Source organism: Nestor notabilis, unplaced genomic scaffold (assembly GCF_000696875.1).
Source record: "Nestor notabilis isolate BGI_N333 unplaced genomic scaffold, ASM69687v1 scaffold12980, whole genome shotgun sequence".
NCBI lineage: Eukaryota > Metazoa > Chordata > Aves > Psittaciformes > Psittacidae > Nestor > Nestor notabilis.
The window spans coordinates 1-23,702 of record NW_009912564.1 but is presented as its reverse complement, the minus strand read 5'-3'; the positions used below and the strand labels follow the sequence as shown (position 1 = coordinate 23,702).

General features: G+C 42.0%; 1 protein-coding gene across 1 annotated transcript in view; it reads right to left on the bottom strand.

Annotated features, from left to right (window-relative positions):
- Nucleotides 1-23,684, bottom strand: part of SMAD3 (SMAD family member 3) — a 69,073-nt gene extending 45,389 nt beyond the window's left edge. Inside the window, exon 1 of the mRNA XM_010020081.1 lies at nucleotides 23,479-23,684. Coding sequence (XP_010018383.1) covers nucleotides 23,479-23,684 — 206 coding nt within the window. The remainder of the gene's footprint in view (nucleotides 1-23,478) is intronic.
- Nucleotides 23,685-23,702: the final 18 nt, after the last annotated feature.

The window sequence follows — 23,702 nt, the reverse complement described above, 5'->3', positions numbered from 1 at the left end:
ACCTTATACCGGAGGGTATAAGGTGCAAACTCCAGACATCCTATACTAGAGGGTATGCAAACCTCAGACAGACAAGCGTTGGGCATCGTACCATGAGAAACCTCAGTCTGCTGTGCCAAGCTTGGGTTCTCTGGGTGTGCACAAGGGAACAGGAGCTGCCCTCCAGGTCTGCAGCAGTCTTGCAGTTCTGATCCCATTTCTCAGTGCTTTGCCCACCATGTACCCCAGCGAGGCCTCCTTGCACTGCTGAATATAATAAGGCTCTAGGGAATGGGGACAGCACACACAGCTGCTCTGGGCTAAAACTGGAGAAATATCCCAAGAAAGGAACAGCATCTCTGGCTGGAGAGCATAGAAGGCTCACACAGCCTCCAGCAGCTGCAGAAGCAATTTTGGACAGAGGAACCACAGAAAGCAAAGGGTGCCCCCAGGAACCAGTCCCCTCGGAGTAAAACTGGAAATATTTCCAAACAATGAAATCAGGCCACAAATAAATTCTCAACAACATGCAGACAAATTGCTTATGTTTAAAACCACTTCTTTACTTAATGTGAAGTTCAGTCAGTTCCCAACTTCCATTTGTTCCATTAGGCTGCAAGCCAGCCAAGTGACAGTCAAACCGTGACATGTGGCGGGGATGGTAAAAGCCTCACCTCAGTGTCTTGTAAATCGTATCACAGAATCCCAGAACAGTTTGTGTTGGAAGGGACCTTAAAGCTCTTCCAGTTCCAACCCCTGCCCCGGGCAGGGACACCTTCCTCTAGAGCAGGTTGCTCCAAGCCCCTGTGTCCAACCTGGCCTTGAACACTGCCAGGGATGGGGCAGCCACAGCTTCTCTGGGCACCCTGTGCCAGCACCTCAGCACCCTCATAGGGAAGAACTTCTGCCTCAGAGCTCATCTCAATCTCCCCTCTGGCAGGTTAAAGCCATTCCCCTTGTCCTACCACCAAGGGCCCTTGTCAAAAGTTCTCCAGATTTCTTGCAGCCCCCTTTAGGTATTGGAAGACTGTTACAAGGTCTCCCCAGAGCCTTCTCTTCTCCAGGCCGAACAAGCCTAACAGTCTCAGCCTTGTCTCCAGAGCAGAGCTGCTCCAACCCTCTCCTTAAATGTTGCACAGTGTTCACCCTCCACACTTCCCAGAATTGAAGAGAGACGTTTTGCAGCACACAACAGCAATTCCCAGACTGGTCACCTATCAGTCAGCAACTGGATTTGAAGATCTTTAACAGAAAGCCAAAGATTTCTCTTAAATGTTTCTCTTGCGTTCAGTGTTAATGCAGCATTTCCATGCTGTGCAATAGTCATGGAGTAAACCATCAGCATCCAAACACTGTTGTACCACGAGTCTGATGCTTCGGGTTTGCTGCTCTGCTCAGTTCATTCATGTTACCTCTTCATTTGACTGGACTTTTGTAATTCTTTGAGATAAAATAAAGCACCAAAAAATCAAATACTGAAACAGATTTTAAAATGGGTTTGCCATTTTGTGTAATTGAAAAAAAACTGAGTAAAAAATGACTAACTTTTTTACTGTAGAAGGTAGTCAACCTTCCTGTGCCCTGTGGTGTATCAAGGCACAGAGACTCTCCTTTGCTGCTAGCTCTGCCAAGATCTTTACGGGAAGGACTGGAAACTCCTATGATGCACACACACCAGCTCTGATCCAAGGCAGGTACCCAACTGGTGAGCCAATATGATAATCCTGTATTGCTAAATCCATTGTTTCCCTGAAAAACCTTGAATCACATTCAGTGCTCTTGGCCAAGGAAACCGGATGGTACTTTCTGCAAAACCTGTCACCACCACTCCCAAGTCAGCAAGAAATTGCTGGAAAGAAACAAAGATTCCTCCAGGCTCTTCCGACGGGAATGTCCGTCCCGCTCTCCTTCCCCTCCTCATCTTCTTTTGTTGAATGTGACCAATTCAGGAAATAAGGACAAAATAATAAAAAATAAAAATCTTTGCTTCTGTGAAGTTTAGGAATTTCTGTCCATTAAGAATTAGAGTCCAGGTTTCAAAGCAACAAGTTACTTTGCAGGGGGGAGAGCAAAAGTTTCACTGTGTAACTGGACAGAAGTAAGAACTGCGATGGATTAACTTAATGAAATGATTCCAAGTAAGTTCTATTCTCTGCTTATTGATTGACTGAGTATCTACCACTTACCCTCATATAATGGTATCCACACAATCAATAGCTGTTCAAGTCATGTCAGCTGCTCACTAATTTACACTTCCATAGTTGCCATCTGCTATTCAACCCCTTGTAACACAAGCCATCAGCCTGGGATCTTTAACCAGCACGGTCAAAACACAGCTACTGACAGACAAATATTTTACCCATCTTCCCCATGGTAAAGGAATACTTTTAATCCAATTAATGTTTCATCACTTAGTTTTCCAAGTTTTGATCACACAGGCAGGACACTGTGTGACACTATCTGCTTATTTAAATTCAGCCTGGCATTTCAGAGAGAAATGGAAGATACTCACTGATATCTTGGGCAAATTAATGAAGACCTGAGAATTCCAAAGAAAACAAAGCTAAATGATCCTCACCTGGATGACCTCCTGAATGACTCCTATAATTTTCAACAAAGATTTTATCTACCCTCATGGAAGCAAAAGACGCCTTGCTCATATTAAAAGCTAGTGGCACTCAGGAGGGTTTACTGATTCTTTTTTAAGAGTATTTATTCAGAATATAATTTTTAATTGCATGCTCTTGGTCTGCCATTAGAAATATATTTTATAATCTGCGTATTATTTGCCTTTCAAATCACTGCTGGTAAAACATAGGGTCATGGAAAACCATGGCAGAAATAAGCAGAAGTAACTCAGTGCTTCTACCCAACAGTTCAAGCACTGGTAGGTGAGCAGTGATGGAACCGACTCCTTCAGAACTGCTCCACAGAACCCTGCAGTTGCTACAGCACAGGATGCAGCTTCCAGATCTGAACAGAAAAGCAGCAAAGAGATCAAAGATTCAACAAACTGGAGGACAAATGTCCAACTGTATGAGTCACTACAGACAGAATCAGCATGATAATGCTGAACTCTGTAGGTGGGATTATACCCATGATGGAAACAATGGAACATATGGGCACAAGAATATTCCTTTTTCTTTAAAACTGTCTGTTGTTTAAGAACAAAGCAAACCACATCCAAATACATCTGGCATCAACATCTAATGCTTTGCAAGCTGATCCTTCATTCAAAAAACCAAAAAACCTGAACATCTGACTATCCCATAAATTCTGCTGCAGCACATGATGGGTCTGGACAGTTTCTCAAGGAGGAAGTTCACACACACATTGTGCTGCCCACCCCGGGCTGCTCCACCAAGAGCCAACGGGCCTGATCCTCCTCACCCTCTGTCCCTTTCATGTGGTGGAGAGCAAACTTTCTCTAAGACGATGGCTGGAAATGGCCTAGTGCTACCACAAAGGCAATTCATCCAGTTCGCATCCTATCCCCTGCTTAGATCTGAAGAGTGGCTGGGAAGAGGACAGCTGGGAACTGGCTGGAATGCCCTGGAATGCAATGGCAGGCTGCTTTTAAACCACATCTTTTCCCTGCAGGGCAGAGGCTGCCGACAGGAAACGGGCTCATGTGCTGTACAGAGAATTAACAGCAAGGAATATGCTCCCACAAAGCACTGGAGCTACCACAAGCTACTGCATAAGTACACCCAAGAAATTCAGAGCTTCATAAAATGCTTGAGGTGTTCCTCATTGACATGTATTATAGCCTGGATGTGCTCTCATTTCTGTCTGAGGGCCCTTGCACAGAAACAAGACAACCCTAAAGCTTCCCCACAGGAATAAAACATGATTATGTGCACATCATGCTACTGGCTTACCTTGGAATGAGCCGTAACAGTCCCCCCACTGCTGAAAGAAAGAACAGGGCACCAGTTGGCATCAATTTCCATTTGTATGTGCTATTCTGAGCACAAACAAGCCAAAAGGTATGCAAGCAATCTCCTTTCTTCTCAGCCTGCATCTGAATGCTTGGTTCCCAGGGTGCAGCTCCTGTATTCTAGCTGAAGAAATGAAGTATTGACTCTAGCTGAAGAAACGAAGTGGAAATTAATCACCATTGCCATTTTAAACAGCTTTCCTCCAGTTAACATCTCTCCAGGCTTCCCCAGGCGCATCAGCTCTTTTTCATCCAAACAAAAGAAGGTGTTCAGGCAGAGCCTGAAGATCTTCTACACTGCTTCATGCTTTCCAGACCTACTGAAGCCTGATCAAAGCTACAGGTTGTGGAAGGTCCACCAAGACCAGATACAAAGACTGACACTTTGAAGAGGCATCTCAGCATCTGGGCAGCCCAATACGATGGGTCTAAGACCCGACGTCCAAAAGTGCAAACTTGCTCTGTGTAATACACACACGTGTCTGTCCGAGAAATCCTGACTAGAAATAGAACAGCCTTAAGCTTTGCCTACAGTGTTTGCATCACAACAATTAAGAAGGTAGCTCTGCACTGGAGACAGTCCATACAGTAAAAGGAGCTTGTAGTATTAATCACCTTCTAACAATTTCCACCATAACAATTTATAATCCTGTCTCCTTTAATTCCCCCAAAGTGTCAGAGTTCATCCTGCACTAGATTAGAACCAAGAATGAAGCAAAGAAAAAAATTCCACAAAATGGCAATCGCCCTTCATTGCACAGCTCAGTGGTAAAAGCCTTTTTCTCAGTAACCATGGAGAGGGACACTTTAGCTTTTATAAAAGCTTTTATAAAACTTCTTTTGGACCTTAAAACCACTCAGGTGAATGCCAAATTACTCATCCTTTTGCTCGCAGCCAAATAGCTCCCTGTCACCCCACTGAGTCTCTAAGCTTTGTAAGAGCATCAGCCTCTCAATCAGTCCAAATGTTACTTTCAGACTATTCCCCGGAATTGCAGCTTTTCAGGAAGCTGAAGGCACCAGTCTCAGCTCAGAACCATTCAGATGACTTAATGCTCAACTGGTCTTCAACAGCTTTGGATTCTAAGATACCTGAAGATCTGTCTGCCATCACAAGTCCCAGTGTGGGCAAGTATTACAACGCATCTTACTGCAATAAGCAGTGCAGCCCCTGCGAAGCAGCTGAATGCCAGAAGACAGGCAGATGTCTTCTGCTGCTTTAAACCACATGGGGTGAATGAAAATCCCTTGCATCTCCTTAGAGCGTGTGCTCCTGACTGAGACTACAAACTAGTTGCTTTGCTAAGTGCTTGTAAAGCATATTTCAAATAATTATAATCTTGAGGTCTTCTCTAACATCACCACAATGTATATTTATTAAGTCAAAAGCACGCGTGCTGCTACCAAACAGTTATTTAACATCAATTACAACTTGTCCAAGCAAGCCTTATATGATGTGTAATCATATGGTTCTCCTCAGGGCAGAAATGCTAAGTGTAGCTTGAAACAACAAGATACTGTTTTGTCCTGAGTTTACCCATAAAATACATACTTGAAGTATTGTTAATATACGCCTTTCCCACACCCCTCCTGAAGCTGTAAAATCCTATTAGCATCTCAAATAAAAACAAAGGTAAATTGGAAAGAATGTAAGAGATCTTCAAATCCAATTTTTCATAAAATCATAGAAATCACACTCTGACTTGCTCATTGCTGTTCATGAGCACAGCACACGTGGGCTTGTTCACCACCCAGCATTATTCTGCTCCAACAAAGGTGGTGGGTTTTTTAATGAAACCCTGTCAGATACCTTCCTGGGAATTTGCCCACCTTCCCACAATAGTCCATACTAGCAGAACTATTTCTAAGCAGAATCAGAAGTATTAAAAATGATTGCAGGACTTCTCCAGGTGGGAAGAATCAAGGTTCTTCAGCCAGATGTCAGGTCTGTGGCAAGCTGCATCACCTCCCATTGCTTCTACAGAGGCATTTGTGAAGTCACAAGTGTCAGGCCATCACCGGGACACCCATGCTCCAACATGCTCTCTCCCATCCCTCTCAAATCATGAGGCAAACCACAGACTTTAATTCAGACTAAGTCAGCAATACACCATCCTACTTAAGCATCTTTGCCCTCTTGAAGGCAGCAGACCCAGACGTAATCTAGTTTTAAGGTCTTCTCAAGTTTAGTTTCATTCCACCAACAGAGGATACATACGGTTGATAAAAGGTAGTTTTCTGAACATAGTACGTTTAGACTTTTGTAAGGCAATTGGCTGAACAACTTGGTAAAAACATACCCACAAAAACAGTTTAGGGAGACAGAAAACACCTTAGAACAAAGCATACAAAATTTCAATCTATTGCCTTCATTAAGACCATGACCAGTGACAAGTGAATCACAGCAGTGTGAGACTATGTTGATTGAAGGGGAAAAAGTGAATACTGAAGGACTCCTCAGCCCAGCCAAGAGAGGTATAACGAAGCAATGCTGTAAGCTGACACCAGGCCAATTGCAGCTGAAATATGGTACCTTCATTTTTTTCTCTTTTTTAATGTGAAGAGACTATTAGCTGTTGGCAAGAAATGGCCAACATAATGGAGTCTCTGTCTTGGAATCTTTAAATGAAGGAAAGATGCATTTCTGGACGACACACTCACACAGGTTACTAATTTCAAAAGAGAGGTCAAAACTCTACCCACAAGTCTGATTTCAAAGTGCATGGTTTACAAGGTATTAGACTGGGTGATCTTGTTGCCATAAAGATAAAAAGACTCTCTGAGGACTGCAGTAAACTCTGTGCAAGCAAGCAGCAGCCTCACACAGAGACAGAAAGAAATGGGATTATACCTTTTAATGGCAATCTACTATTAGACTAAATCAGAGGTGTAACCTGAAGCTGCATCCTTCGTCCCAGAATGCTTCCTTTAGTTTTGCATTTGCTTGCTGGTGGAGATGTGATTTCTAGAAACAAGGAGCTAAACTAATTATCTGATGTTCCATTTTCTTTAAAACCCCAAAGAACAAGATTAAATATATATTATTGAGCAGCCTGCAGTCACTGCAAGCTGAGAAAATCACTCTACAAGCAATCCTCCCCAGAATGCTTTTAGAGTCCAAAGCAGCAGCAAACCCTCTGTTAAACAGACCTGCTATGAAAAGTAAAAACCTAAAATTAAATAAGTATTACTGCAGGCAAAGCAGCTCCCTCTAACATGTGCATCTGACAGCACCTTGGGCAATACCCATGCATGAGCAACTGCAGATTTTAGGAAGGGAACTGGATGGTTGGACTTACTCGTGTGATTAGTTCCACTGATTTATATGAGACTCAATCTGACTTCCAGCACATGTGAGTGTGGTGGGACTGCTATTACTCATCTCAAGTGTTCACAGGGCAAAAAGGGCTTCCTATGGCTCTGCAAGGATATGGTGCTGACCATGGGAACCTCACTACAGGGCTGAGATCATGGAGATCTTAATTTAAAGAAAGCAGTTCTTAAAGGAGGAGAAGGTGATAAAAAACCCAATAAACAACATGCACAAACCCCAACTAAATTCAGTGTTGACACTTGGAGATAAATCTTCCCCACTCACACCCCTCCCCCATAGCAAAAAAAAAAAAAAAAGACAAAAATAAACCACGAAGGGAAAGGAAGGAAAAACCTCACATGTTTTTATGTGTGTTTTCGGCTTACTGCAGCAACTGCTTCACTTTGGCTTTTATCTGCTTTTGTGGTGTTTCCTAGCCCTTGACTGCAGATGCAAAGTACTCTCCATGCAGACAGCAAAGGGTTTTATACAACAGGCAGAGTCTTTTGTTACTAATGGAAATTGAGACAGGTGTTGACTGCAGAAAGGACAGGAATTGCTGTGCACACGGAAGCAGAAATACTGGAGTCCCTGAGACCTTATTCCGGAGATCGCTGGAGGCTGCCTCCCCCAGGCACTTACCAGACCAGGCCGTGAGAAAATAAGTTCTGGTGATGACTATGGTTCACACACACACTGTAATAAACACTTCCAGATTTCATGTCTCGCAGCATACTATTACTGTTATTCATTATTTGCTAAGAGATGACAGAAAGCAAAGGATAATAAACAAAGGAACAGAAAACTCCACAGCTCCCACCCCAGCAACCTTAGACCGGTTTTGCATAGAGTCCCTCCAGGGTGCAAGTCAGGGCTGTTTTTTCCCCCTCTGCCTATCCAACAGAATAAATGAACAAGTTGAACAGCTTGTGATATTTGCATGACTGGGGAGAGATCATGTGAACAGTTTCAACAGCCAAAGTCTAAATAGTTTGTGAGTGGTAAAAAACAGTTAGTAACAAATTCCTCTGAAGCCCCTCACCTTGCTGATGATTGCACTGAATGTTACTACAAGTACTATGAAATGAATCAGTAACGACAAGCAAACCCTGTAATTTCCACAGTAGGCTCTTTCTACTTATTTCCAGCTTAGAGATAATCCCACTTTTATTAGGTGCTGATATATCACTTTAAGTATTGCTCGTGCACTGCAGAGGAAGAGACCAAATGCCAGAGAATGAGAGGTTTTAACTGAAATAATCTCCTGAAGGGCTTCAGCTAAGGCAAAAAAGATGAGGAAAGTAATGTTACATTGATGAAAGATGGATATGAACACTACCACCTGATGGTAACAATACATTAAAATTATACAAGATTCTTTTGCTGTAACTGAAAGGAAACAGATTTTAAGAAGCTTATTTTCATTGAGTGCACTCCAGGCACAATTCCTGTCATTGACATTTACACATCCATGTTCTGAAATATTCTTGTCTCTGACAAAAAGCACAGCGGTGATCTAGCTAATTTTCAACAAAGAATCCCATGAAATTATAATGCCTCACATCTGCACTGTCCAGTGTATCTGGGTAGCAGATTACGGCACATGGGAAGATTAGGCAATTGCCAGGTTAAAGTTGCCTCTTGTACAATTACCTTATCGGTGTGCTAACAAATGTTCACATTGCAAAGACAGACTTGGTTAAGAAGATGAAGGAGTATTTCAAAGGTTGCTCATTGACTTGTTGCACAAGGGTCACGCAGCTGCTCACGTTCCACACGCAGAACACCAAATCCCTGCAGAGGCCAGCAAAGTGCAGGTAGTTCTGCACCCACATTTTGTTCTGTTCAACACCTTGCTCCAATATGCAAAATGCTGTCGACCCTCAGGAAAAGTGCTAGACTAAGGGTATCTCAAGACCTCAAGTTCTTCATTAGAAGACGTGACCACTAAGAGGCTACTTACCTGACACAATGAAATAGCATTTAGTCTTTTCTTTGAATGGAACATCAAAAGGCATAAGGGAGTCCACATCTTCAGTGCTGCTCACTTCAGAGGCACCTTGGAAGCACAGTTACCAGATAGTCAATTGTAATGGCTTTGCATGGGGTTAGATGCCTGTTCACCAAGGAATCACAACATACCTATTTGCTACTAAAGACACAAACTTGTATTGAACAGTCCCTGGAAGCAAGTGACAAGAAACTACCAGTCACTGCTGTAGGATGTGAGAAAACAAAACACTTCATCATAGTCACATTCTTCAAAGTCAAGTGGTTCAGCCAGTGAGTAATATTCCTGCAGTGGTTTGTAGGTGACAAGAACTATGCTTGTAGAAGTGGAAACCATAAAGAAAACCATGTTACTGATGTCTCATTATCATAATATGTAGAGATATGACAGCATAAAAGTACACGGCAATGAGATAATGTGGAGTTGTCATTTCTGTTAAAATTAACTTGGCTACCAAACACCATGAATGAGACACAGAAGCATAGCCTGAGATGTCTGCTCTGTCCAAATCCTCTCTGCCATTTATTGTCATATTAAGAAAATATTTGAGGTTAAAATACAAGGCAAAACATTATTGACAAGTAAAAATGGAGGTTATTGCCATCTCAACTTCCACCAACTTAGCGCCGCCTGCTCCAACAAGCTGCCTTGGAGGCGCCTGCCAGCCAACTGCACGCCTTCACAGTGGCTTTCCCTTTCCTCAGCCCATGGAAAACTCCCTTAAAACTCCCTGCACAAGCAGCTTCATCCATGTAGACTGCTGCACAAAACACAGGGACACAGTTTCCTTTGTCACCTCTTCTTCAGTCCCTGAAAACTACTGCAGTAGATAGAAACATATGCAGAATTTAAACACTTTCCTTACTTACTCCTCCTCCAGTCTTTTGTGCCAGGAGATAACACCAGAAAACTAAACTGGAGAAAGGTTATCCTATGAGCAAGCCTGTACCCTGCATTCCCAAAGGACTGACGACTTCAGATTAAGCAGCAGACCTCAGGCCCCAGGATAGCTACAAAACAAGCTGCGCCCATCGGCTTTTGTGAACCAAGAGGCTTGCTTGACTGATCTAAAGACAATTTCTTCTAAAGGTAAATACCTTTGAGTAACAACCTGACTTGCTACAGAAACATAAAAATTAAGAACATTTCTGCAAGCTTGCGTTGGACCCAACTCAACATGAGGTGCAATTTTTAACTGACAAGAAGTTACTGAATCACTGGTAGAAAAGTTCCTGACTGTGTTTTGAAATAATCCTTCTCTTCTAAAAATAAGTCTTCAGTGACTTAATTTATAGCAATACATTACATTACAGTTACACTGGCCCAGCTTTCAGCCAGCTTTTGACAACACTCAACCTTCAAATGAACCTAGAAAAATACTCCTCATAGCTCCAAGCAGCACAGTGACTGCAAACCAGAATTAAGGATGAAATACGATGTGATTTGTAAAATCAAGATGTGATTCTAACACAAAAGCGTGGCAAAGTCTTTTACGCTTCCACAGTTATTCTCTCAGAGTGATGTGAATCCAGAGCTGCTCTGGATTGCAAAAATGACAGCCCTGAAGTCACACAGGTGAAAAAATATGTGACTTACTGAACCAGTAACAAAAATCAAAGCCCACTCAGGCTTCAAACCCAAGAACTCCTGTGCCTGGATTGTTTTAGACATTGTCACACTAAGTCATGTATTTTGCTTTCATAACAAAACACAATTTGTTCATTTCCTTGCCCTCCAAATAACCACCTTTCCCTGTTGTTTAAGACACAGCACAAGGAAGAAGAATAACATTTAAACAAAAATACCCACCCCAACCCCTAAACCAACAAACAAAGAAAACCACACACAGGAGAATGAAAGTCACAGATTCAGTCTGTGGTCGGCTGCAGCTCACGACACAGTTTCAGCAGGGCCACACAGAATAATCCCCCCTTCACCAGGCCGAGGGGAGGAATCTCCCATCTATACCCACTACTCCATCCCTGTGGAATCCCCTCTCCTCGCTTTTAAGCTCTTGAAGCAACTGAAATCTCAGATCAGCATTAGAGCTGATGGAAAACCATTAGCTCATTTATGTAGGCACATGTACTTACTAAGCCAGGGCTATTCATATTTTGTTCTAACGTTAATAGACCATTATCTTTTTTTCAGCAAAGTTACAGTACTTTTTTTTTCCCCCTCTATAGAATGGTTAATTAAAATATCAGTTTCTACTTGAAGCTAATTCAACTGGACACAAGGTTTTATTTATATACACATATATAATATATATATATTTTTATATATATAGTTTTAGATGCATAAAACAATATAAAACAGGAATTGTGTTAAAACTTCCAAAGGCCTCTCTCCAGTCCTAAACGTCCCACTTTTCCTCTCTTCTACTTAAGTGCACAAGGACTGTCCAAATGCATGTACTGAATGGCTTCAAGTGCAAGCAGATCTTTTATTGACTATCAGATATATTGGAAACACATAAACTTTGAAGGCAGAACCCCAAAGCCAAACGAATAACAAGACTATTAGTGCCCATTAGCTCTACCTCCCACCTTTCCTGTCTTTTTCTTGTGGAATAGCTGCCCTGCCGGTACAGCAGAAACTGAAATGCCAGCCTAAAAATAGAAAGCAAGAAAAGAGGAGAAGAAAAAGGTGGTGTGGGGGGAAAGAATGGGAACTGAGAGAATAAGCACAGTGAGAAGCTCTGTAATATAAAACTGGCTCCAGCTTCAAAGTCATCAACCAATCGTAATCTAATAAATGCTTCTTTATTCTTCTAAAATCAGAACACTTCAACTGTCTATTTTTATTCCTGTTTAGAAGCAGCTATCTCAACAGGGCTTTCAAACCAGTAGAGCCTGGCATGCAAAGCAGTGACTTACAAAACTCAATTTCAAGCCATCATTTCCCAGACCTTCACTTGCTTATACGGTTTCATTTGTCTGGCACACCAATGCCCTACAGCACAGACACCATTAGCAGAAAATGGGGAATTAAAGGGAGGAAACTGAGGGGATGTTTACATGAAACTATTCTTTTAATCCAGAACACTACTTAAGGGTGCTCCCTTCCTGACTGTACACCATTCCACGTATCTAAATGGCTATAGAGCTCTTCTGATACCCTAAGACATGTATTCTCCAAGTGCAATCGTCAGGAATTACAATACTTTAGATAGATTTGAGTTAAAGCTTATTCTTCTGGCCCTCAGACATGCCAATAAGAATTGCTAGGTACCCTTCAGGCACTGAAAAACCAAGGTAATAAGGAGCTGTACTCAGGATGAGTCTGGAAAATACACAAGTATAATGAAATATCATCTCTTAAGTATCCAGGGAGGTGCATCCTCAGCCTTTTCATACCTTCTTTGTGTGGAGGTTGCCTGGAGAAGTTGTGGATGCCCCATCACTAGAAGTGTTCAAGTCAGGTTGGATGGAGCTTTGAGTAACCTGATTGATCTAATAAAAGATGTCCCTGGCTCTGGCAAGGAGCTGGACTAGAGATGGTCTTTGAAGGTCCCTTTCAACACAAACCATTCTGTGATTCTAAAATCCTAGAGGCCTCTTCCTGTATTTCATTGAATTAGTTTTATGAATATAATGATCAATGCTATATTATGAATGTTATGATTTATTGCTACAATGCAGAAAAAGCTGACTCCTGTTTTCCATCCAGAGCATGGGAAGATGCACCCTCAAGAGTAATGTCATTTCTATCTTGCATATGGAACACTGTAGCAGGTCTTAGGATGTTTGTGCCACTTTGCCTATGCCCCCCACAAACCTCAGGTAACTCACCCAAGCTCTCAGGACTTCACTCTTCCCATCAGCAAAAAGGGGTATAAATCCTTTGGCTCTAAAAGACTCTAAGATCTGTGCTTAAAGTGAGAGGTCACAATTGCTCCCCCTTTGATAGCACATGGGCCCTTCAACAGGTTGTGGAATGGCCATAATGAAAATGTCTTTAAAAGGACTCAATGAATATTGTATAAGAAGCTGACAGCATCAGAGCTTAAATGTTGCCCTTCAAAGAAAATAACCATTTAAAATACACAAGCACTGATCTGGATGTTGTTTTGCTCTTAGGAAATCCAAGTAACCACGATCTCAAGCATTATTTCTCAGTCCTTAATTTTAGTGAGGAGATACATTAAATACACTGTTTCCCACAGCAAGGATTCAAATTCAGCTTGTGTCAGTACCTTTGAAAAGGGCATTTATTTCTAACTTGTAAATGATTCAAAAGAGAAAACGTAATTAATGCTGTTGTTTCCAGCCAGATGGCCAGCTATTAGTTTTCAGTCATCTCATTTGGAACAATTCACCAGAAGTCTTTAGTTGCAAAGGAGTTTTAAAGCAAACCACAACACTGCCCAGCACTGTTGGTGGCTGCCAAAACGTTCCGTAAAAGACACAGCTATAGATACAGAAATGTTTGTTTTTTCCAACTGGTGTTGCTGTGGGTTATGGTTGTATAAGTCTACTAACAACAGCACAACTGCTTGACAGACACACATTTCTTTCATTTAACATTCTGTATTTGGATGGCATTAAATTCACATATGGCTATATAATATCCCTTAAACAAAAACATGAGGCTACATGTATAGTGTTTCCCCTGGACTTGTGCTAACAGACTTCAAACTTCAGCTCAGTAGCAGACCACTGTGGTATGATGTGTATCAACCAGTCAAAATATTCCATGTGTACAGGAGGCACCAGCACAGAGATGAATAGATAAATATTATGCAAACCCAGTTAAGGTTTACCACTAAACATCTATGGAATTCTAATATTCTCACTGACATAGCACTTGGATATTTTCAAAGAAAGTTTCCAACAAAAATGAAAAGTGCTTTCTTGGGACAAGTGAGATGCTGAGCAGCAACAGAGAGCTTTTTAAAGCAGCAAGGTATTGGGTTTTGCAACAGAGTCCACCTCTTCAGATTTTAAGAGCTTTTCACAACTGCTATTAAATTATCTGACATCCTTGTGAGGCAGGAATTGTATGTGCTAGGTAGTTAAGCATAAGGTACAAGCAGGTTGAACCTTTTGCTCAATGTTCCATAGCGGTATGGAACAAACCCTGCTGTTCTCAATCTCCCCTAACCACAATGTACATTCATTATGCAGTAATCCACAACTGAAAACCTATCTTAATTCACTTATGACTGGGAAAAATAAATATGCACTTGCAACTCTATACATGAACTTTCAGCCTGTAGTTCTACCACACAAGCAAAACCAGATATGGGAAAAAGCTTCAATGATCAGCTGTCTACCTACACACGAGTTATTTCTGGTCTCTAATTCAGAGCAAAGCTCAAAGCAGCGTGCAGACTGCTGTCAGACTCTTCCTGGTGACAGAAATCAGCTATAAAGTTGTATTAGCTTTAACAATCAGACAGTGATTACCTACTTCTTTAAAAAAAAAAAAAACACAGTTACTTCTTTTGCAGAGCTTGTTTCTAATGCAGGGGTTTCAAATCAGCTGGTTGCCGCTTTCCGCCATTCTAACAGTCACCTTCTGCAAAAGCTCCACTGGCCATAAAAAATAGAAAGCCACCAAATTTTGAACAGAAAACAGTAACATGAAACAGGCTGATAAGACGGCTTTGACTTGTGGTGAAACTTATGTCACTAAATCAGGTAAATTTAGGTCCAAGAGGCAGATATGGAGAAAGATTAGCCAAACTCTATGCAAGTTTCACCATTCCAAGCCCATCTTGTGTGGGGTCTCACTGCAGCTTTGCTTGAACATTCCACCCAACGTAAGTAATAATTCTAGACCTTTCCTCCAAAAGGCTGCTGACCATGGGGGAAGAAAGGATCGAGTTATTAGCAGACCTTGTGCTCCTCTTGAGTTCAAGGCCTATAATTGTGGGTGGGCTTTATCTAGGCCATGCAAAAGGAAACCCTATTCCTTCCTATGCTCTGTAGCTGTGTAGCAGGGGAGGCAGAATGGGGCTCAGGGAGAAGCACACCATAAAGGCTTCACCACTGGTATGCAAGCTGGTCACAAAAAAGAGAAAGAAAAAGCTAAAAGCCACAGTGAGAACAGCCAAATGCCACCTTCTGCACACGACCAGGAGCCACTGCCAATGCCAAACCCACTGCCAGAGGTATCTCAGCTACAAAATGTGGAGGGCCTCTCCCAAGCCACCTTAGTGCCCACCAGAAAACCCTCCAGCAGGAGTGAGAACTCCTCTGAAAATTAAATGCTTTGCAGAGAAGTATCATTTTCAACAAACTTCCAGCTAAACGCTGCCTGGCTGCTGGACAGATTTCCGGCCCAGGGCTGACAAGTCCAGTCTTCGTGGGTCTGGAGCCCTCAGGTCTCACAGGCTCTGCTGGTCAGACTTCAAGTCCTGCAAAGAACCCAAAGAAGCCCCAAATGCCCTGAATTTAAAAGAGAAAAATAGGTAATATTCAACCTACAAACACCTCCCTCCTTAGTTCTCTGCTTTCTTGTGCTGACTCTCCTTTCTCTTGCATATAAACCAGAACTTACTGAAATCCATATGCACACATGCAAAAAGAGTGGGAAAAGAGTCAGACTCCAGGTGCTTATTAGCCTTTCTTATAGGCACAGAATGCTTTCTAAACACTGATACAATTTTTAAGGTGCTGTTACACGTGTGCTACGAATGCATCTGACTCAAGAGGAACAACAATTTGTTCAACAAATAATGACAAGAAAAGCATCTTTTTGTACAGTTCCACATGTATAGAAACCACAGACTTTGTATCCCTCTGAAAAAAAACCACATCTGGTCTTTCTGAGTGTAACAAAATTAAAGGTGCTTGTACTTGGGTCTTTGTCTTCCCACACAGCAACACTTAAACTCTAGTTATGGAGAGAAAGGAAATTTGGGGGATAAAAATGTTCTCTAGCTGTTAAGTAAGTAAAGCAACAATAGTTGTAGATTGAACACAAAACCAAAGAGGCATTCCCATGTTCCACACTAAGCCCAGTATTTTTGTGAACTTTAACTGTTGTACATCTGTGAAGAGTGAGTTTCTTTTTTGTGAGGCTCACCAGTGAGCTTTGCAATTTCATCATGTCTTCCATACCAACAGCAGCTCCTAATGCTTTAAAAATGCAGTCAAATCGAGCCCTTGTGAAATTGCAAAATGCCAAACACAAGCAGGTTGAAGACTCAGACTCACAAGGCACAACCACCATTTTCTCCCCATGCTTCCCAGTGTCCTTTCCCCAGTGCTGACAACTGGCAATCACGTGGAGATTTCTCCACTGAGAAAAAGGAATGATGGTTCAATCCTTGGAGCAGTTGCTGGGGCACACAATCCCACAGATTTCCCGACCTACTCATTTTGAATAGCCTGAAGTCTGCCTGCACCACACAGAGCCACGCAGGATAGAGAAACCTACCCTGTTAAACGAGCAAATTTGGATACCTGAAACAGCACAGCTACAGCAGCTTAGGTTTAATTGACTTCACAGAACTCTGGAATGGTTTGTGTTGGAAGGGACCTTAAAGCTCCTCCAGCTCCAACCCCTGCCACGGGCAGGGACACCGTCCACTAGAGCAGGTTGCTCCAAGCCCCTGTGTCCAACCTGGCCTTGAACACTGCCAGGGATGGGGCAGCCACAGCTTCTCTGGGCACCCTGTGCCAGCGCCTCAGCACCCTCACAGGGAAGAGGGCTTCTTAGTTGACAGGGAAGATTTCCTATTCTGGGGCTCACACAGTTCCTGGGTGATCCTCTAAAAAGCAGAGCATTATTATTTCCTAGCTGTCTGGGCTCTTCTGAAGATTAAGGTTACCCTTCCTGTTGTAAGCAGGGCTCCTATCACTATGCACAAGTAATTTATTCCTGCTTGCTTCTGAAGGATCAAGTCTTTAACAGAGAAAGAAAGAGTTCTTGCTCTTTATTCTGTTCCTACAGAGCCACAGTACTAGTTGCAATCAAACTTCCCTGCTTGCCTAAGGGCAAGTCTCACCATTCTGTCAGTGATGGCAAAGAGATGGGTGAGCAAATGAGGATCATGTCTAAAAGGCCTCACAACATCTTTAAAAGTAGTATTAGCTGCAACAATTAGCACATTATTGTCTCTTCAGTTACAGAGAGGGTTGTGCTACCAGTGACAAGTACAAGAGCCCAATTATTAACAACTTCCTTGCCTCTATGTTTGGACTCAAGTCACATGTAGTAAAATGTAATTAGCAAACATTTGCTGAGCTTGGTGGAGTCAGCCTACTACAACTGGTGTCTGGACAAGAACCTCTGCCCTGTCTTTATTCCCTTGCTCCTGTCTGTTCTCTTCACTGCCAATCAACACAATCAGCTTTGGACTGGAAAAAGCTTTTTACACAGCACATCAAGGCAGACAAGGCCAGAAGTTAATGAGGACTATTCATAAGCCTTACTGGAAGAGAGAAGAGAGTGCTGCATCCCATCCCTGAACATTTAATTGCACTTAATAGAGGAAAGCTAGGAAAAAAAATAATAAAAGAACAGGAAAAGATAATTTGGAAATAAAATCTGATTTCAATTTAATTCAAGCACCGTTTGGTCCTATTTATTTCATAAAGTAGTTCATGCAGGATAATGGTATTACTGTGCCTCTAACAGCATTAGAAGCTCCTAATAAATTAACAAGTGAAAATTAATGGCTGCTCAGTCCATTAAATCTTGTTAATTTTATTTTTGTTACAATAATACAGCAATCACAAGTTTACATTATTAAACCAATATTTATTAGAAGGGCTCATTTTAATTGGATCCCTGATGTGATAATCCCATACAGTGTGTATTTCTTGATTTCATCCTTTTTTTGCATTTATTTCTCATTATATTTAAATGACTGCAATGTTCAGGGTCTTTTCCTAATACTATAAAAGTTAAGCAACCATTTTAAACATTTTATTTCACAAAGATTCAACACTTACTACACAATATAATGAGAATCTCACGACTGCTTTCAGAAGGTATCTTAAATATTTTAGTCTCTTGAGAAAGGGGAGAAGAAAAAGGCAGAGATATGAATGTCTGAAATCATTTCAACAAATGGTAAAATACATTTTTTCCCCTTAGCCCACAGTGTTCTACACAAACACTGCTGTTGTCTTTCAAGGCAAGACATTTACCACCAGTTTTAATGCAAAATGTTAACTGGCCTGCACAGTTCAGGAACAAAAAGATAAATACATATTGACAAAAGGTTTTGAATTATACTGGCTGCTGACAGAGACATTACAAATTTTAGAATACATCTTGCTAAGGGCTGGGTCTGATGTGCTATTCTTGCAGCAACTACTTTGAGGGAAGGGGCTGCAACAGAGAGTAATGCTTTCTCCCCTCACCTCCTCCTTTCCCCAGTTCCTTCATCTCTGCCAACAAAACCAAATGTGTAATTCCTGCCTAAATGGTTGTATCAACATTATTTCTTCAGCTAAACAGTAGTTAGTTTGGTTTTTAGTGTGGACTAGAAGTCAACTACATATGCTATTATCCAGGCTAATGTAAGAGGCAGCAACTGTGGGAAAAGAAGTTGGAGGGGCTGTGGGGAGCAGAAACCTCTGTGCCCTAAGAAGGAGGTTTGACCTTTGAGGAGACAACAAGGAGCAAGATAAGAAAGGCACTGATGGACACGTGGGACTGCAGGCACAAAGCACACCTGACTAAAGGCCTATGTACACTCACCTTTAGACTCGATCTGCAGAGTCACACTAATGCCACAAAGCTAGTTCCCAGCAGCTTTGTAAAGCAGTGTGTACCCTGCAGCTATTGCTGCCACAGCTGAGCAAGCTCATCTGGGCACTGCTGGCAGCACTGTTGTAGCAGCACAAAGGTTAGGCCAGGGCTGTAAAAACCTGCCCATAAAGCTAGGTCAGTGCATAGGTTAGTGGACACACTTTTGCAGCAGTGAAACTACCAACAACAGGGAGCCAGCAAGTACAATGTGGCAGCATTTGCACACAGGGACTGGACTGTAACCATCTCTACTGCACCACTGTTATGCCAAGCTACAGTGCAGACAGTCTTAAACAAGTCTACGCAATATTAAAGTTCCTCACATACAGGGAAAAGCCAAAATTTAAAACAAGGTAGGTTAAAACAGGTTTTAAAACAAATACACACATCTGCACGTGGAAACACAAACCTACAACTGGCCCTCTGCTCATTGCGGACACCAGGCAGGCACCAGCCTCAGAAGAAGAATGTACTTCACAGTCTTGCCAACAGCCTCTGTCACTTCCCATATTTACAGTGTTCATATTTTCCTGATCTCCAGGCCATCCTAATAGCATGGTCAATTCTCATAAATATTATGTGATCAATTGCCAACACAACAGAAGGGATGGTCACACCCAAGATGCTCCTAAAATCACTTACGTATTATCCCTGGCTTTCCCCACCAACATGTAAATCATTTAAGGAACACCTTGTTCAGCTGCTTTTAATAATGAAATGTGCCATGTTACCATTTCAATTGGTACATTCTATCCTTATCAGATGAGTTCCATAAGAAATAACACCCACTTCTTTTCAAAACTATTTTCTAAATTAAAAAGAACACCACTTAAAAGGAGGTGTTCCTTACACACAGGACTCCTGGCTCCCCTAAAACCACCGGTGGTACCAAAAGAAATAAATACAGTAATAAGTTCACAAGAAAAAATATGCATATGAAAATATATTACAAAATGTCCTGAGATTTATGTCTTGATATGTTTAGTATCAAGTATATGTTTAGTACCACTAAAGCTCTTGAAACAAAGCATTTACTAATCTCATCACGTATCAGCAAGACTATATATATTGCACAGCTTTTAGAAATTGCTAAGTGCTCATCACATGTTCTGCAGTTCAGACCCTTATATAGGTTAAGAGTTAAAGACTCATCACAGTTCAGAGGAATGCACTTTATTTCCAGGGAAAAAAGACCCAAACCCTGGCTGTGCTGGGTTCCGTGCTTACAGCACACTGCCCTCAAGCTTGGATGAAAAGTGATCAAAATTCCCATCCTGAAAGCTGGGCTCTCAAGATCAAGGCAACTACCACATAGGATATATTTTAATGGGCAAAAGAATGTATGTTTTCAACTTTACCTCCCAATATAGTATGAAAAATGTCTTACTGTCACGCAGCCCCAGCCTGCTACAACTCACCAGGTCAGCTCCTGACACCAAAGCCCACCAGCTTGGTGCACAGACGTTTAAAGGGAGTTCCCTTCTGGGGAACGATGCGCTTCGGGAGCAGTGTGCCAGGCAAGGGAGAGAGGCAGAAGGTCCTCTAAAGGAGCCATTCTGCCCAGCACCAGTAACTGCAGCACAAGAAACAATCAGATGGTCTGAGACTGACTGGTTTCTCAGGTGGAAAAAAACAGGAAAGAAAAATCCTGCCAGCAGAGTGTTACACTGGAATCCTTGCGGGTCTCTCCAGCCTTCTGCTGCCTGTCACAGGTCCTTCCAACAGAAACCCCAGGGCCTGAGGTGTCTGTCACACCACCTAACAAACAGAGCTCTTGGAAAGGCTATACATGCTGAACAAATACACAAGAAATTATTCATTGTTTAATAATCTGCCAGGAGATAGAATGTAGGATGTATATTTCCAGTTCCAAGTAGATGAAAGTTTTTTATATTCTAATTCTTTAGCCCTACAACAACATTTTTTTTTTCTTGTTCTTTCTTAAAAGAATCCCACCTAATCACTACAGGAACTTGCTGTATAGCCCTTATTCCCATGAGCCATGTTTCTGCAAAGCTCAAACACTTTTACATCTGAAACTTGCTTCGTCTCATGGATACAATAGCTAATTTTGGACTTACCCTACTCCTGCTGGGCCAGAGTCATCACTGGCATAGCTCCACTGTAATTCAGTCTACTGATGCATTACAGAGAATGCACAACACGAGCTAATCCTTAATGATGTTTTTTCCCCCCACCCTCTCCAACATACTTATTTGAGTAAATAGTAAAATGACATATGTAGAATTACTAAAAGAAAAACCGACACAAAACAATACCCAAACTAAAACCACACTTAAATTGTCTTGTAAGCACTAATTTCAAATGACATGGCAATCAGATTCACAGATACATTAGGACAAAGAGCACAGTCCAGAGGAGAACACACAGCTTGAAGTCACAAGGCCTGCTTATAGTTCCAGCTCTGCCACTGACTTCTAGACAAGCTGTTTCACATTTCCCCACCATTCCCCAATCTCTGATATATTAACCTCTCAGTACACAGCTGCAGAGGGTCCAGTGCAGACTAATCCAACTGCATTCATTTAGCTCTCTGTATTATACATCCCAAATAATAAAAGTATGTATAAAGTGTGATGTTTAAAAACTAGTGCCAAGGCAGAAAGAGCTACCAGCAGAATATCCTGACACTTCTCACGTACCAAGGTTTAAGATCTGCAGGATCCAGGTTCTGTGTCATAAATGAATATAAGATGTTTTAATTTCTCTACAGATTTCCTTTAACAGAGCAAGATCTAGGGGAAACATTCACTTCTGTGCAATAGGGACAGCCAGGACAATCTCTGAAGGTAGTAATATTTACAGCTTGTGGTATTTGCTTGTGTTGTTACTTATTTTCAATCTTTAAAATGTTTTTTCTAAATGAAACCGTCTCACTCCACCCATCTCTCTGCTTCCTTTGCATCATAAAACGTCAAAACTTTCCTCCCTTATATAAACCACCTTGTTACTAGTAAAAGAAGAAGCAAGAGGCTTCACGCTCTGCTCGCTAACAGGTCAGCCTCAGCTAGGCACAACACCCAGGTCAGAGCAGCAGGGCTGCCTGAGTCATTTTCTTCTTTTGAAACGGTGTTTCAGGGAAGCAGCTTAAACAGGGTATTATTGGTGTGGAAAGCATACTGCTCACCAAGAATTGAAAAAGAGAGGGTTTAAGGCATATTTATCAGGAGGTAGCTCTACAGGTTTTGATTTCTGCTTCAACTAGGCAAAGCCAGAGTCGCTAACAAAGCCTGAGGTGTCTATTTGCATTACTGGCCAAAATCTTAGCCACAGTCAGTCATTTATCACTAAAAAGATGAGAAGACTTTATTTTTCTTTTAAAAATAAAAAAAAGCCACAACAAAACCCCACCACTACAGTTGCAAGAAAATGTTACGAGTTCCAAATATCTACATTTCTAAGCTACTTGCTTCACTTTTTCATGCAACAGATGCTGCTTTGTATTAGCTACTGCATATTAAATCATTGTGACAACCAAGAAAGCATACATTTGTTTGTGCGAGAGAGAAGCATGAATACACACACAGAGATATCTTCTCACGCAGAAGCATACAATTATGCAGCATTCAAATATTTGGGATGAACTTTGGCCTTTGTTTAACAAAAAAACGTACCCTCAAACAACAATCAGTAACAGAATCAGTAGTCATCTGGCTGAGCTCACAGAAAGCAACAGACCCGCAGCAATAAAACACCACTTGTGGCCAGCTATTTGAAACTTACTTGGAAATATACTCTTAGATAGGACACTTATATACGCATCCTTTATGATTTATGATGGCCTTACGGATCGATCTCAGAATGAAGGCTAAAAAGCAAATCTATGTTAATTCAAAAAACGTGAATAACTTCAGTTTTATCCCCTCTCACACGCTTTTTGTGCACTCCAAACAATCCCCTTCAGCCATTCCATCTGTATTCCCGATTTAAAAAGTAATCTGAAAACATATGCACAGCAGGGCTCTAAATCACCTCTTCAGAGTAATATCTGTCTAGCTAATATGGAAGAAACCAAGCAACCCAACCAAAACCATTTTCGTGATACATTAATCAAAAGACAATCTGAACCTAACAGTACTGGAGAACACGCTGAAACTTTTGACAATGAGACTATCCACAATAAGTATCACTGTAATCCAGAGCGCTTCCAACTTTTTTTTATCTCGGCTGGAGACATATTTTCTCCCCTACATTCCCCTCTTACTTTCTTCCTCTCTTGTTACTAGACAGTAATCCAATTCTCTAGCCAGTTATATTTTTTTAAACTATATATAGAGCCAGGATAGAGCATGCAGGAGAGGACTAACACCGCACCGAAGTGCAGCGGGGCTGGAAAGCAAAACAAGCCCTCTGCCAGGCTGTGCGGAGCACGCCGAGCCCCTCGGGAGAGGGCTGCGACCGAAGGGCCTCTTGAGCACCCCGGGGCCAACGCGAGGACACCCGGGCCGGGGTGCCCCTTGTTTTGGGCTTACCACCACCACCACCGCGGACCCCCCTTACCTGGGGATGGTGATGCACTTGGTGTTGATGTTCTGGGTGGTGATCGCCTTCTCCAGCTCGTCCAGCTGCCCGGTCTTCTTCAGCTTCTTCACCAGGCTCTTCACCGCCTTCTCGCACCATTTCTCCTCCTGCCCGTTCTGCTCCCCTTTCTTCCAGCCCAGCAGCCGCTTGACGATGGGAGGAGTGAAAGGCAGGATGGAGGACATGCTGGCTCGCCCGGCAGC